Below are 17,893 nucleotides of genomic sequence, written 5' to 3'. Positions count from 1 at the left end.
ACAGTAGTATTGATTTTATTGCCTAAACTGAATATAATAAACTATAAATATTCTAAATAACTAATTGATGGTTTAGCACTGTATCATTGTATATAAAGGCTCAGCATGGAGCTGTTTTTTTCCCTCCCATGTCTCAAAGATATTTTATCCAATTCAGTCGTGTTTCAGTCAAGTCTCCATTAATTGCATTACAAACAGTTATGTGCCATTATTTCCCACTTAGAGCCTGAAGAAACGATCAGTACAAGTGTTTTTTATCAATAACTCTGAGTGTGTAACTCTGCCTGTGTCTCTGACTGGGTATCATGGAAACACTGTGCAGAACAGTCAACAAATAGGGAATGTGATTTCGGCTTGAGGATTTTTCCCAAACATTCAATCTCTTACCCGTAAACATCTTAAACCCTAAACCAAAGAGCACTCTTGGAAAAGGAGCCAAGGGTCATTTAGTACAAGCCCTACTTTTCACATGCACAGATATTTGTCGGTTTAAATCGATGAATTCTCTTCGCTGATTCTAAGTAAACTAAGTAAGTGCCATACAATTTTTGAATATACAATGTATGGATAAAAGCTTGTGAACAAAGATTTGTATGAGCTTTTTGAACATTCCATTCCACATTTTGCTCTCAATTATTGCTGTAATAATAACCTCCACTCTCATGGGAAGATGATTTACTAGATTTTGGAGTGTGCTTGTTGAAATTTGCACTCATTCAGCTACAAGGACATTAGTAAAGTCAGGTGTGGAGGTCTGGGATGAAGTAAGTGTTCCAATTCATTCCAAAGGTGTTCAGTATGGTTGAGGTCAGAGCTCCAGAACAGGCCATTCAAAATCTTTCATTCCAACCCATGTAAACCATATTTCCATGGAGCTGGCTTTGTGCACAGGGGCATTGTCATGGTTTATTGGAATTTAATTCCACCACATTTAAAGGACATTCTATACAATACTGTGCCTGCAACTTTGTGGTAACAGTTTGGGCAAGAAACACATATGGGTGGAAATGTCCCAATACTTTTGTCCATATAGCATATGATCACATTGCTTGGTTTATGTCAGCCACAGGACACTTTGTGGGACATACTTATCATATATCTTTCTACTGATTCTTAATCTAATAGGACCAGCTGATCAGAGCTCTCTCTTATGGCTTTGTGCTCATCCTGGTTTTGTGTACAGGAAACATTTTTATTTACGACAAACCATGCATATGGGAACAAAACAAATGTGAAAACAAAAATATGATTACAAAATTTTTTTTTAAACAAGCTGTTCAACTGATAGCACTTAAGACAGCACAGACCCAGTTGTACAACAAGCTGTGTATTGCAGGAGTGCTTTGACGAGTCTGGACTTGTCGCATATCTGGACTTGTCGAGTCATTCTGTAAGCTGAGCAATCCTGCATGTGTGTGCATGTTAATTGTGTACGCATGTGTGTGTACATGTTCTGTTCTTCTAGAGTTGAACAGGAAAGCTGTAAATGTAATATTTAGCTGCTTCTGTCTCTGCAAAAGAACAGGATTTACACACACACAGTCACACACTAAAAAAGTAAAAAAAAATAAATAAATAAATTCCCGTTGTGTTTCTTTTCAGAGCTCTATAGTGCTTTCTGAATCTCGAGTGGCAGCACACACACACACACACACACACCGCATATTCCTCAATCACTAACACTGCCTTGACGTCAAGTCAAACAATCTGGAAGTCTATTTATCACAGCGTTCTCACACACGCTATAAGAGAGACTATAAAACAGCACTTAATTTAAAAAATAATAATATATTTTACAGCACAAGGTCAACAAACGAGCATTATGTGTCATTAAAGATGACTGAAAAACTACCAACTGCTACATTTGTCCAAGAAACAGGTGCTTTTGCAAGATAAGCTCTGTTCGCTAACTGTCTGTACATGTTCGGTCAAACGTGTTTTCTGAGTTCTGAGACCTGTTTTGGCTTTCACAGGGGAGTGAACAGGAACGGCAAGAGGGTCATGAAACGGGAGTACGGGAAACTCCAGCCTAATGCACTGCATGCCAAAACAGAAAGAAGTCATTGACAAAATCGAAGATTAGTGGCCCTGTGTGTTGTGAAATGCTGCAAGTAACCTGGATGACGAATGTGATGTCCATCCACCAGGAAGCCTGAGGCTCTTCTCTGATCTCTGACCCCAAAACTCTGACTGGACCCTTTTGTCCAGGGGTCACAGTAAAAAACTAATTTGTAACAATTTGGTTTCAAATTTAAAATCGTCCAACAAACCTATTTCACTGTTCCACCACTATTTCACTTTTCATAATATTACTATATACAAGGGTGAAATTCAAAGAGCTTATGCTTTCCATCAGGACACAGTCCCTAAACAGTGAGGAGGCCTGGGATACAGTCGGCGTTCCTATTCATCCCAGAGATGTGCAATAGGTTGAGGTCAATAGGTTGAGTTCAGAGCTCTAGAGCAGATCTTTCACTCCAACCCCTGTAAATGTTTATGAAGCTGGCTTTGTGCATTGTCCTGCTGGAACAGGTTTGGGTCTCCTTGATCAAGTGATAAGAAAAGGTAATACTAACAAAACAAAAGCCTTCCGTACAATTGTGTGCCTCCAAGTATGTGGTAACAGTTTGAAGAAGAATCACATATGGCTGGAAAAGTCCCAATACTTTTGAATGTATAGTGTACGAAGCTTTTAATCTCAAATAAAGTTCACCGTTAAGCATTTATGAACCTTTGTAGTGAGCATTCATAGTGAATAGGAAAATATCTTACAAATAAGATGCATGAAGGCGTAATATAAACAATCTTCTCAAAATAGCAGAAGAAAAAAGAAACATGGGAAACAAATCTGATAAAGTTTGTTAAAAAAAAAGAAGGTATTTTTGCTTAATAATGTATTACATTTAAAATTGAATGTAATGTGATTTTAAAGCATACTTCTGTGATTTTGGAGACTTTGTCCAAATGTGTTTCTCTGCACACATGGATACACACAGGCACATACCTTTCTAAGAATCATCTTCATAGTGAAACATAACTCTTGTAAGCAGTGGCAATAGTGTCTGTTTGGTCTTGAGAAAAGAGTGTGTGTGTGTGTGTGTGTGTGTATGTGTGTGTGTGTGTGTGTGTGTAACAAAACAATAGCGATAGAGAGATTACGCTATTTGTTGGATGAAACATACACTCGGTGTGTGTGTGTGTGTGTGTGTGTGTGTGTGTGTGTGTGTGTGTGTGTGGGCACGCGTGTGTCGGCATCGTGGACACGCTATCCTACTGAGAGCCGGGAACTGTCCTCCATCATGTCTTCGCTCTCATACCTGCTCTTTGTCACAGTCACAGTGTGTTACTGAGCAGAAAAACACAACCATCTCTATCAAAACAAACTCTGCTCCCACAGTGATTTTCACCCTAATGATCCTTTTAATGATTTAAAACTCACACCAAACCAGTTTATGTTTGAATATATAATAAACTGGACTTAAATACAAACTCAGCTCAGTTTTTTTGCTTCAATCCTGAATCAGTCAACGTTTCTATCATTCCTCATGTTTTCATCTCTAAGGTTCCCCAACAACATGGTGATGATGACATACTGAGTAATATTGTATTTAGAAAAGGGAGTTTTAGGATTCTTATGTTCTCCCTGTGCTTGTGTAAGTTTCCTTCCATAGTAACCAAGGTGGACTGACTACAGTAAATAGGTTCTAGATGTAAACGAGTGTGTGAACATGTATGGCACAGTGCCCTGTAATTAAATGCAATTCAGGATGTATTCCTAACTCATGCACACTGTTCCCAGGATAAAGTGCTCACTGAAGATGAATGTATTGACTTTTTGTCAGTCAGGTGTTACCATAACCAGCTCAAACTATTCGTACAAAAGCCATTGTTTTAAGTAAATCAAAGGTGTGTAAAGATCACAAAAGGAATCTATTTGAAATGAACTTTTGAGAAAATCTTTAAGAAAAAGTAACCATCTGCCATCTGCTTCTATGTACCACTGTTTAAGTTGTCAAGACAATTAACAGGGGAAAAAAACAAAGGAGAGAAAAAGAGAGGATAAGAGAGAAAAGAGGGATGTGAGGGATAGAAGTGAAGAGGTTTATTCACTGGAGCAGAGTGCAGAGCTGAGGGGTGTAGCATGTGCGTGTGCGAGAGAGATGATTTAGATTGCAGTTGAGAGGAAGGAGATGATATTAAGTATGTAGCTAATTAGTGTAGATGAGGTATAATACCAGGAGGAAAGGAAGAGAGCTAGAAGTCCACTATTCCTCCTCTATATCTTCTTCATTCTAGCGTTATCTTTCTCTGCACATACATGTAGGCATTCACTCTCTAGTGTCTTAATTCAGCTATTTTAAGAAAGACTTTCAGGTTTAAGATACTCGTCTATCTGCAAGCATGCATGTGTGTGCGCGTTTGAACAGTGTGTCCCATCACCTTTATTTCAATAAACAAACAAAAAAAAGTAAAAGAAAAAAATTATTGAAAAAGAAAAACCACAAGGGGAATTTGACATCAGGAATGAAAGTCCACTTGTGAGGAAAAGAGAAAAAAGTAAGAGACAGAGAAAGCTGAAAGGAAATGCTCACATTATCAATCCAAAAAACACACTTCCTGTATTTAAGCAAGTGCTGGTTTGTTACAAACTGTGAATTCAGAGGGATTTTGAATAATATTAATTCATCTCTAATTTTACTTGACTGTGTGATCACTCTTGGTGATTTACACTCCTTTGTGCAGCTGAACAACATGCAAAACTTTAGCCTCAACAAGTGCATGCTAAAAGTACTTTATTGTTCATAAAACCACTTATGAACCAGGTGCTTCAAGTTATCCATGCCTAGCCACAGGAATTAAACTAACTGGCTAGATTAGAGAAAAAGTCTCACAAGAAGCACGTATTAGCACTGATCCCTCTGTGCTTGATAGCTGAAAGAGAAGAACTGAGGGTTTTTAGCTGTCCCGTTTCAGTGAAGCCTCATATTCCTGTTCTTGGCTCACAGGTGTGAAACTATAGGCTGTTGTAACCAATCCACCTCCAGTGTGCATTACAACATGCTTTTGTTTTCATTGTGGTTGTAAAGACCAGTTATATGAGTTAATGTTGCACTAATGTGCAACCTGTTCTCCTCTAACATTTTTTTTACCATCGAAGCATTTCCAACATCCAGAACTGCCATTTAAAGGATATTTTTGTTTTGGTTCTTTGGAAACTCCCAGGAGATTAGCAGCGACTGAAATTCTCAAACCAGCCCATCTGGCACCAACAATCAAAATGTCACATGGTACACGCCCCCCCACCCTGATGTTTAAACATTAACTAAAAGCTCTTGATCTGGATGTACATAATTTTATGCATTGTGCTGCTGCCACATGACTGAAGCATTGAACGATTTTTTGTTCCTAATAAAGTGAAACCGTATTTTCTAGTTTGAGTACTGCTTGCCTTTTTCTTTTTTCATTTTCATGGAGGATAAGCATCACTGTAGTTAACGATAAGTGGCAGCAAAACAGTTTCACATTCGATAAAAGAAATTGTTTTATCTCGATCTGTTCACCATTTCCATTCTAAAACATTTCAAATAAAGAAGGACGAAGTTAAACAAAGCGCAGGAACAGCACCACTTTCACGTAATTGCACTTCCTTTCATGCTTCACTCAGTTTTCGATTTGACACACGCACACGTAGTCTTGTTTCCTTAAAGGCTTTAAATCAGAGCTTTCATCCAAACTGTGTGACTGATTCAGGTCCTTGTAACGCTTCCGATGTCTCTTTCACATCACCTTCCCATGATTTAATATTCTCGCTTATAAAATACAGTTCCTATTAAGAAGACATCCTGTCAAAATATCATCTACACATATTTCAAACTCTTCTTCTCTGTATCTGTCATTATTACACCCAGACTTCCTGCCAGTCTTCCAAACAAAGAAAGAGGAAGAATAAAGAAGAATACAAAAGAGTGAGAGAATGACAGAAGTAGACGTTTCTTCGTGATCTGGTCTCTCTCAAGTTATTTTATCTGTTGCGGGAAAGAGATAAAATGCGCTATGAAAAACAGACTGGGTGGATTGAAGAGAGAGTTATGGGTTAAGAGGGCACAGGACAAGTTGTGCTGCATAGCTACCCAACCATTTCCTGCAAGTTTTCCCACGCTTGCAGATAAAGAGGAGAGATGGACAGATATCGAATGTCGAGCAAGGAAAAGTCATCATCTCTCTCTAGTTATGCAAAATGGACAACACTGTTGTCTTTGTGTTTAGTGCTGATGACCACCAGCTGTCCACAGAGAAAAACAGCAAATAAAAACAAAAGAAAACCAAAAGTTATCTGAATGAATGACATGGAACAATAAGCAAATCGGAGAGAAGAGAAATCAGGCACAAAGTATATAGTAATGAGTATAAAACAAAAGACATTGCACAACAGAGGCAGGAAAGGAAGTTGAATAAAAGCAGATACTTTTAAAGAAAGAGGTAGAAAGAGAACAGAGGGAGGTTTTGTGTCTATAAATGATGGCTAAAAGAAACCACAGCTGAGTGCACGCTAATGTCGCCTATTGTAGCACATGTATTAGATAACTATTAGTCTAACACCACTAACTCGCCAAATACCACTTTACTGCAAAACCAACAAGGCTAAATGAGAAAGGACAAATGCAACATTACACCATTATCCCTAATGTCACACTGACCAGCCCTCCATTAAGACGAACGCCACATCCTCACACTAACCACGGAGACATTAACACAGAAACCAAAAGGTCTTACAAATGCTAATCCATTATGAAGAAGTCACAACAGCGCAAGTAAATTAAAAAAAAAACAACAACATGCTTTTAAGATCTATAAGAAATCTAGGTCAAGGATTTTCCAAATTTTAGAGAAAAGATGCAGTGTAGCTTGCAGAGTCAAAGTCGTGGGCTAGCTCTCCTCAGGTAAAATACACTATGTGGACAAAAGTATTTCGAACACCTGCCATATGTGATTCTTCTGCAAACTATTACCAAAAGATTTGGAGGCACATATTTACTTTGGATGTGATGGAATGAAATTTTCTGATTACTTGAACTAGGAGACTCAAACCTGCACAAAGCAAGCTCAATGAAAGTATGGATTACATGGGTTGGAATGGAAGATCCTGAATGACCTTCAACAAAGCTCTGGCCACAGCTCCACACACAACACCAGTATCTGACTTTTCTAACACCCGTGTGGCTGGATGAGCACAAATCTGTAGCACTTCAGCTACAAGTTCAACCATATGTAGCTGACGCAGTACACAGTGAAATGAGACGACGTTCCTTCAGAACCCTGGTCCTACTGTGTTATACAGTGCAGTGTGAAAGACAGAACTGGATACAGGAGTATAAAAATAAAATAATTACATAGGTTGTGCAAAACAGCAACAGCAGCAGTCAATGGATGTAGAAAAACAGCATGTAAACAGTTGTGTACTAATAAATAATATAATATGGGTGGTGCTGAAGACATGGATGTGTGAAATTAGTACGACTGTGTGTTTGAGTTCAGTTCGTAGCAGTTCGGTCCACAGTTGAGTATGTATGTGTAAGTTTCAGTTCAGTTCAGTATTGAAGGATATTATAACAGCAAATAGAGACTAGGCTGCAGCTATCGATAATTTTAGTAATGAGTATTCCATCGATTATTCCATTGATTAATCAAGCTGTAATAATGATCCGTGGGGGAAAACAGTGCTCCGTGTGTAGTTAAATTGACTAAATGATTAGAATTCTTTTGTATTCTAATTACTCGAGGAATCCATATAGTGTATGTCTTATGGATCAAATAGAAACAGTTGTGAAAATAAAGTCATGAGATTAATAGTGCTTCCTTCGATATAAAACAATTGGCTTGTTATTCACATTCAGAGTGAGAGAAAGGCCTCATAGACACACTTTATTCATGCACACTCCAAGTGAGCATTATGTCAAGGGGTTTGTTAAGTCAGTGTGGAGGAAGAGCAGATACACACAGTAAGCTTGCTTTCTTCCTGTTAAATGACTTGGCACGAAAGAAGATTAAACAATGTAGCGCACACCTCGTGTCTCCAGGTCCTCCACTTTGTCTTTAAAAATGGGTCTCACACAAAGCACTCAAAATATATTTTAAATACTGACAGAAATAAAGCATAACGGGGCATGCAGTAAAGAAAACTGGGCGGCAACAACAACAGAGCATCACATACCGAAGCATGTTATTTCTCTTGAAACACAGCAATTTGCCAACGCTAGCCTTTTTATTTATATTTATAAATAAAAGTGATCACTAAACTGTTACAAATTAAAAATGCTATAAAAAAACATTCTATTTTCTCTCTTCTCTATTTTCTCTTCTGCTTTTGTTATAAAGCACTGGCACTTTCTCCTCATAAACGTATCAACCACTGTATATGTTGTACTTCACTACGTACCAATGTTAGCAATTACTATAGAAACAATACAGCACCAGAACAGGAACATTAATATAATCCATACAACCATCAATCCATTATCTTTCAACCATTCAGGATCGAGCATTCAACAGTGCCATGGTATAAAACTTGGTAAATTATTATACACGATATCCAAAACCACACAAAAAAACCACACAAAGGAATCAACTTGTTGAATTCAAGGGGATATTACTCACTGTAGTGGTGTACTGAAATACTCCCGAGTTTTAAAAATAATCTCTGTGATTAGTGGATACAAGAAAACTGGCTGCAAACTAGCTTATAATTGACGACAAAAAGCGATGTCTATCTTTCGGCTTCTCCCATTAGGGGTCGCCACAGCGGATCATCCGCATGTTTGATTTGGCACGTTTTTACGCTGGATGCCCTTCCTAAACCAACCCTCCCCATTTATCCGGGCTTGGGACCGGCACCAAGAGTGCACTGGCTTGTGCAACCCTAATGGCTGGGGTCGGTTCCCTAAACGGGGATCGAACCCGGGCCGCAGCGGTGAGAGCGCCGCAACCTAACCGCTAGACCACCTATGGCATCTCTGTAAATTGTTTGCGTGAACTGAGCTCTCTATCTGTAGAAATCATCTTAAAAAGTGTGATATGCTCTAATTAAGAAAAGAATCACCTGATAGTCAGTCAGGTTGCACCTGTGATTTCAGCTTTTATCCAGATTTCTTTTAGTTCAGGCAATTCAGAATTCTAACTAGGATTTGTAACTGCGAAGAGAGAAAAAATTCCTCACGATGCCACAGCTGTCTGTGGCCAGAAGCTAATTAAGACTCGAAACTTGCTCTCGTTGTGCTCTCTTACTAGGAGAAATGGAATATCCTTTCTGCTGTCTATCACAAAGAAACTAACCTATGTGAGTTCATTTATGCAGAAGAGGTTTGACAGCTTTTCTCCCAGTCTGTCCTTTGTAAGGGAGCATTAGCAGCAAAAAGAGATGTGATTATTTTTTCAGCTTTTGTTTACCCTTGACCCATTCTGGTTGGTAGAAATAGTATGACAGGGGATAGCTGGCTGGTGAGTGGGAATTAGCAAGCAACAAAATTAGGTAGAAAGTGGTCAATTAACCTGCAGAGAACCTAAATTTCTTAAAGGTCAAGTAAAATTGGTAACAAACTATGCATAAACAAAACCATTTATGGAGAATAAATGACCCACTAGCAGAAAAAAGGTATTGTTCTACTGAAGCAGCATACAGATAAAATACAGCAGGTGACAACAGTCATGATCCTGTAATAAAAATTTGAAAGTGTTTGTAGAATTTTTATTGCAGTGTATACATTTAGTGAACACAAACGCATGTCAGGCTTGAAACATTTCCATAAGCACTAAAAATAAAAACGACATCTTTACATGCAACTCTTGGTTTTAAAGAGAGGTAAGTTTCATTTAGACTTTTTTGCTGTGCAAGACCGCCCATGTTTCTTATTGTTCAGCAGCCAGTAGGCGATTACATGACACATCTGGCATTCTTTTTGACAAGGGCAAACCCCAGCAATGCTGAAATAAATAGTTTATCATCTCAGTGTATCTTTTGTTGTGGTGTGTTTTATTCATAAGCTCCTGTACTCCGTATGGAGTATAAAATGCTGTTGCCACTTCATGGTCTCCCAAGTCAAAAAACATCCAGCTGTTTCCAAGAGTTTCCCAGCTGTTGGATTTCTTGCTATATAATTATTATTATTATTATTTTTTTTTTTTTAAATCAGCCTCACTTCTGTTCAGTGTTTGCTAGACAACACATGTGTCTATGCTATGAACTAACTCTCCCTATTTTTTCTGTAACTTTAATGCACAACAGAAAACCTAAACAGCTGTGTGTGAAAATCTACCTGAACTTAAAAAAAAAAAAAAAAAAAAAAGATACAATGGCCTAGAGCTTTTTTGTTATTCAGATTCAATGTGCATTCTGATTGACTGTCCAACTGAAGAGAGAAAATTAGTCTTTAACGATGAGAGGCAATAAATATACATGAAACAGCAAAATATAATCCACATGTTTAATATGCCTGATGCACTGATGATCAAACATATTATAGTATACAATACATTAATATCGTACCACAACACTGTTCTCAGCAGCTGAAATGCAAGGCAAACCACAGATTCATATTTAATACACTTGATGTCATTAACTATTGTTTTTAGAGATAGTGAGATAGTGAAAGATGCACTATATAGCCAAAAGCAAATGGATGCCAAACCATCGCACCTGGGTCTACCTCAAACTGTTTCTGTGAAGTTGAAATTGCCTTAGCTTTAAGATTTCCCATCAATAAGTCCACAAAGACATGACCTCAACCTGGATGAACTGGAATGCAGACCTCCCTGAACCAATATCAATGCTTAACCTCATTAATGCTCTTGTTGCTGAATGAGCACAAATCCCCACAGCCATGCTCCAAAAAATTAATGGAAAGAAAAGTGGAGGTTATTATAACAGCAACGGGACTAATCTGGAGCAATATGTTTAAAAAGTACATATCGGTTTTTTACAGGATTTTCTACATTATACAGATTAAAAAAGAAAAAAGTGTAAGTGTTGATATGGTACGGTTTTCTGTCAGGGGATGTTAATTTAGGACTTCTTGGAAGGTCCCTTGTGTCAGCTGTTAATTGACATTGTTTTTTATTGTAAAAACTTCCGAGAGTGTAATTTTTGCCTTTTGTAGTTTCTCAGTCACATGACAAATTGCACTTTTTTTTGTCTTATAAAAAAAAAAAAAAAACAGGCTGGTGAGAGATTGAATGTACAAATGTTTATAGCTGCTGTGATGCAAATGCAATTCTCTTGCTTTTCAGACATTATACATCAGTAAATGTATCTATTAACTGATCTCACATGCATATTCTTAAATCAATAAAAAAATAAATTGGCATTAGCATGTGGCATAACAGGAATAAAACAATATAGGATGTGCTGTTCCCGGAAAATAATCAACTTAGGCGTGGCAACAGATGCTTTGGTTTGCAGAACACCACCTTGTTGCTCATTATTTGTTATATAAACACTGACTAAAGACAAAAGGTGCTTTCTGGAAAATTGAAATGAACCAATACACTAATATTGAAGCTAGTCTCTGTGCAGATTTTCTCTTAATTAAGGTTTTGATGATAATGTTGGAGAATACACCAATCCAAAATCTTTCACAGCCAGTTAATCAGATTGATATAAAGATATGTCATATACATAATTTCTACGTCTGACAAAAAAAGTTTGTTGACCCCTTGTTGCCCTTTAGGTGAAATATTATCATCCTAAAACAAGACAGATCCCATCAGGAGAAGAACTGTTTTCTCGAAACAGATCCAAAATATGCTAGCAAAACACGTCCATTCAGCAGTGTGCCTTCCATTAGTGGACACTTAACAATAGTTGTAGCATAGTTATAGAATAATACTTGGGAGGAGATTTTCAACAGGGTGTGTTTTCCTTTTACTAACAAAAACATTTCTACAGTAGTCTACATACTCTTTCACAGACACACACACACACACACACACACACACACACACACACACACACACACACACACACAAACACACAACTACCACACCTTATAGCTGCGTTTTCAGACACAAAAAAAGTGAACTCATGTAGTGTTTGTCTAAATCAATGTCGAAAGGTAAAAGTAAAAGGATCAGAAAAAAAGAAAGGTTAGACAAGGACAAAATCGGATTCGTGGACGAATAGAACTTTATGCTACTTAGAAGGAGAAACGAGGTAAGTGCGATAATGGTATTATTAAATATAATAATAGCGACATTAAATCTAAAAGTATGCAGTTACTGAAGAGACAAGATAAAGTGTCCTTCTTCCTCTACAGACGAGGCTGGCTTCCCCTGGGCATTTATTCCTACCACCAAACAGGGTTACTGCTTCTCCTCAGGCGAAGATTGCCCTAGTGTCCTAATACTACCACACACACACACACACACACACACACACACACACACACACACACACACACACACACACACACACACACACACACACACACACACACACACACACACACACACACACACACACTGAGCTTATCTCCTGAAGAAATTACTCTCGGTTTTTGTGTGAAGGTATACACACAATAAGACTTTCTTACAAGAGAAATCCAATCTATCCCTAATCAGTTCCTTCATCTTCTACATTTATAAACCCTCCATGTATGGAAGATGAACGGAGTGCTGGATTTATAAATTTTATTATTTTTTTTACAGTACCACTTACAGTTCTGTTTTTGCCGTCTGCTCACATGCACATTTACAGAGCGCAGTGTCACATGACAACCAATTACAGGAATCAAACCCTGATACACAGGAGACTATAGCCGAGTAAACCACGTGCTGTACATGCCTCAATGACTAGCCTGAAAAGATTTAAAGAAAAGAAAGAGGAACCAAAAACAAACACAAAAGAAAAAGGATGGGCTACAGAGTGATTTAATTTCACTGGCTGAAATCTGATTCAATTCATGAGCACTCACATGGTGCACGTTAATTGCAAAGTGAAGCAGTTTAACGAGAATGATTGGAGATGAGAACAGCATTTAGTGAAAGTATGAATCACATTAGGCCGAATTGGACATGGCACAAAACACGCATGGAATTAGGTTAATATTAATAATAAAAGAACATAAAAATAAAAAACCCACACTGACAAAATTGAGAACATCTGAATACTAATCAAAATGGTGGCACTTTATCATTCAGCATGATTTACAGGCAGGTACAGACTCTGGCTTGGAGAGATTGGTTAGATATTACAAGGTTACATCTTTCAAGCTGCTACAATAAATCCACATAATCAAAGACATCAAATATAAAACATTACTGATGTCCTGCATAGGCATCTGATTAGATATAAATATAATGACTACATTTATACTGGTTACTATTATTGCAATGGGAACTGATCAGAGGATTTACATTAGAGGGAAATAAACAAAGTGCTAAATGTTAAGCTGTTCGGTATATAAACGATATTTCATTCGACATTGTCATGGAAATGACAAATATTACAACTATAGTACAAGACGATTGATGCACATATTATGTAATAAACTGATCTCACACTTCAGCACTGGGGTTTAGTTTAACCATGTGATTTGAAACAGGCCTTATTAAATATTAAAATATTAAATATTATAAAATATTATATTATTAATATTAAAGCTTGATTAAAATTCAAGTTATGACATTATACTATAATCAGGACACACAGCATGTCCAAAATGACCACATGCATTGAAGAAATTAACACTTTTAAATAAAGGTCTCAGATTTCTTTTTTTCAAGAATTAGTTTATATTGTATATTTTATATCAGACAGCTTGTTTGCCTTGACAAAAACAGAACATATAAAAATCATGCTCACTGCAGGATCTGGAAGCTGTCGCAAGGTTGCAGGGGTCATGCAATTACATGCATAACGCCTGATGTGTTTATCATAAGCTGGAGAAAGATGGCCCTGTTTATGTTTACAAAAAAATCTTATCACGTAGAGGATGTTTTCAGAAATAGTTACTTAAAAGGTTTCACAAAAAAAAAAAAAGAAAAAATGATTTCCCCGTCGTATAGAGACTTTTGGGAGATGCTGTGGTATAGTATGCTATATATAAAATGGCAATAAAAAAGGGGCACATACAGGGAAATATGACTGATAAATACTTCAGAAGTGCAAAATCAGGGTGGCCTGTTCCCCTAGAGAAAAGCAGTACACTGCTGAATTCCAAGAGCAAACAATCGAACAATTAATTAAAGTCTGTTTAAGTCAATATTCAAGCTTCAATCCTGGAAGGCTTGAGTACTGCAAGGTTTATCGACTTTTATGAACAATAAGTGAGTGTAACTGATTGTAATACAGAAAGGATTCTAAAAAAAAAACTAAAATAAAAAACTAAAACTAAAAAACACCTACCATGCTTGATCCACTAGACCAGTAGAGAAAGAATCCCTCAGGGTCCACTTTCAGGGTCACCAGCGTGGACTGACCACTGTTGGGTTCCTACAAACAACACACACACACACACACACACACACACACACACACACACACACACACACACACACACACACACACACACACACACACACACACACACACAAGACAGTAATACATTAAGACACAATAGTGACATAGCTTGAATTTATGATTTTGATGAGCTGACTAGTCAAAATATTTCCAATGACAGTGCTAACTAAGGAAATCTTAAGGAAAATAAACCTCTATGTTTAAAAAGCAATGATGCATCCCTGACGAGCAGTAAGTGCACTACAACTGTAACATCGAATCAATAAGAATAGTAAAAAAAAAAGATCCTGGCAAATAATTTTGTTATCGATTAGTCTGGTCAACACAAGACTAGCGTCTGACGTAGGGTTAGGGTTAGACGCACTTTCCAATGTCTACGAAGATGTTTTAAAAAAATCATGACCTAGGTCATGAAACAGAGAGCTTCTGTCAGCAGGAATATGCATCTTGTTTTGTAATCTTCATTATTCTTCATAGGTGAACAACAATAGAAAAAAAAGACAATCTTACAGAGAAAGTGTGAGGAAAAAACATTTTAAATAAGAAGAGGAAAGCGTGTAATCCGTAATACGAAGGTTGTATTATGCAAGATGGTCAACAGTCTGGTCTAATAAGTTCTTATAACGATGCATTTAAATACAGTGTGCTTTGTTCAAGTCATATTAAATAAAAAGAAAATACAGTAATCACCCGTTTATCGTGGTGGTCACGTTCCAAAACCGCCCGCGAAAAAAGAAAAACCGTGATAAACGGTTAATATTGTTTAACCGTAAATCGTCCTCCCACACACTTTAAACACACACAGAAAATAGCAAGAATATAGCGAGATGAATTTTGTGTAAATTGGTAAAAATACGGTACACTGTATCACATGTATAGTGAGTACATGTACTATACAGTATAAAGTTCTCTAGTAGCCTATGCGTAGTTTTACTGCTTGTTTATTGGTTGAAGTGTCCTATGATGTCAAAAAAGAGGCAGAGTTAAAGATACACGTCTCCGCATTCTTTACTTTCTGTATTAACATTTTACTTCATTTCATTATTATTAATTATATTTTTTATTAATAATTGTCATTGTTTTAACATAAAACTCCATAAAAGCAATTCCCCGTAAGTTTTCAAATCAGCCAAACACAATTAGTTATGTGGCAAATGCAATTCTGCAATAATATGCGTGAGATTCGAACCGCGGTAAGCGGAGGATTACTGTACATGCGCTTTAGCTATAGCAATCTAAAATGTTACAGGAGCCAAAAACCACACATTCTTTATACCATTTTGCCAGATTTTTAATCTATGTTTGAAACAGGTTATCGATCTGTTTCTGGTATACTGGTCTTTCCCCCATTCAAGTAGATAAAAGCTTTTACTAAAAATAACCACCTGGGATTGTTTCCAAGTTGGACGCTAAATGGACAGACTTCACTATAAGGTCTATGACTACATTTAAAGAAGGTTTCAGGAGATATTTTGAGGAGGTCCAATACAGTATGAGATAATGCACAGTTTTGACTTTAATCAGAGGAAAGTGCTGGCTTTACTAGAATTGGCACACTATGAACAATTCCTTCTTCAATAGTATTGAGACCACAGCACCCTCACTGGGACAAATGGACACTAAATCCACACCTCCTTCACTCGGACTGAAAGAATTTGAACACCACACATCCTTTACTGGGACTAATGGGCAATATAGACATCCTTTCTCCATTGAGGATATTACATTTTTAGCTATATTATTCAAACTCATATGAAATCTAAACATGTTAATTGTACATCAGTCATGTGTATATATATATATATATATATATATATATATATATATATATATATATTTCCTGTTTTAATATATTATTGGATATGGACATTATCAACCACAGAGTTATTTACGCTGACATTGTTTCCTGGGCCATATGTAAAGACATTAAAGGCCATTTCCTGCTCAGCTAAAACATGCCATGTGCAGACCATGTGCACCATGTGACTACTGAATTAATGAACTATGCTCTGCAGTCCTTCCCCCTAAATGACAGTCTGACAGAGACATTTCCTGTGGACCTCATGCCACAGAACCCACATCTCCAGTCATCAAGGTTGTGCATGTTGTTGGTCGCAGACAGTCGAGGATTCACTGCGGCTCCGGAAGAAGTTTCCCCCTTCGAGCACAGCGCTGGGGGGGAGAGTGCCGATGAACAGATGAAAACTGGCGAGTGGAAAGAGATACGCCTGGGATCAGTGAACGGCTTTCAGAGAAACAACGTAAACTCAATTCCTCTTAGGGAAAGTTGGATTTAAAGTCAAAGTCTAATAGCTGAAAGCGCCAGTATCAAAGCCACAAAAGCCACAGTGTAAACCCATACCTTCATCATCTTAATGCGCACTGTCAGAGAAAGAGAGAGAGGTACAGAGAGATAATGGAATAATACAGAGAGAGTGGTGGAACATGCAAGATCTTCATGGAATCGAAAAAACGTTTAAGGAGAATATCACCCTGGGTTTATTCGAGATCACCCCATCTTGAAGCAAGAGAGAACGATATTGTTTGTTTAGCCTGTATTTGCTTGTTATTTTCACATCCTTTTCCTCTTTTTCTTTTTTTTTTTTGTAATAAATAAAAGGCCACCAAAATCTCATATTTATCAAGATTCTGCTTGTACATTCCATTTCCTTTTAAGTATCTTTCCCTGTGCTCTCCGTCTCCTTTTGCAACAATCTCAAATGATGTTAATAAATAAACAGAACACCACAAGCAGAGAGCGAGTTGATTGTAAAAATTGGACAATCAAATGCTCAGCAGTGATTACATTAATGGCTTCCTGGGAAAAAATTTTTACCTTTATATTTATATTTTTTCCCCTTTGCTCATAGACACAAAACACTACACACACACCAAACACATGTATTTTGCTTGTTTGCATAAACACAAATATATTACTGTTGTATTGTGGGTCCTGAATGACATTCAAACCACTGTTTGCTAAACAAAGCAACTTGGCACAGGATCCATCGGTATCGAACACTCCAGTGAGGAGTGAAGGAATGGGTTGTTAGCGAGGAGCAAGAGTGGAGAGAAGGAGTGTGTTATGGTGACACACTGCCTTTCTTTTTGATCTCCTTATAACTTAGCGCCTGCACTTTATATTCCCTTTATCTGTCAGTGTGCGCTAGCGGGTGCACTAGCCTTAACCTTTAGCCTTATAGTACACACTCATTATGGAGAGTAAGATACACTGCAGTGCAATGATCACTTCCAGAGATCTTCTCACCCCCTACAGGCAATGGCATTCAGCTAACAAGTCTTAATGAGCCTTCTACCCATTTGTATTCTGTATACACACACACACACACACACACACACACACACACACACACACACACACAC

At 37.5% G+C, this 17,893-nt stretch overlaps 1 protein-coding gene across 13 annotated transcripts in view; it reads right to left on the bottom strand.

The window, feature by feature from the left end:
- plcb3 (phospholipase C, beta 3 (phosphatidylinositol-specific)) overlaps positions 1–17,893 on the bottom strand; it is a 61,767-nt gene that overhangs the window by 26,002 nt on the left and 17,872 nt on the right. For all 13 annotated transcript variants that reach the window (XR_014533625.1, XR_014533626.1, XR_014533627.1 and 10 more), the window contains exon 2: positions 14,396–14,482. Coding sequence is in view for 6 of the 13 variants with exons in the window: in XM_083541250.1 (XP_083397376.1) it covers positions 14,396–14,482 (87 nt within the window). In the remaining 7 variants the exon portion in view is untranslated. The remainder of the gene's footprint in view (positions 1–14,395; positions 14,483–17,893) is intronic.

The sequence above is a fragment of the Silurus aristotelis genome (genome assembly GCF_946808225.1).
Source record: "Silurus aristotelis genome assembly, chromosome: 5".
NCBI lineage: Eukaryota > Metazoa > Chordata > Actinopteri > Siluriformes > Siluridae > Silurus > Silurus aristotelis.
This window is presented reverse-complemented; position numbering and strand designations above follow the sequence as displayed.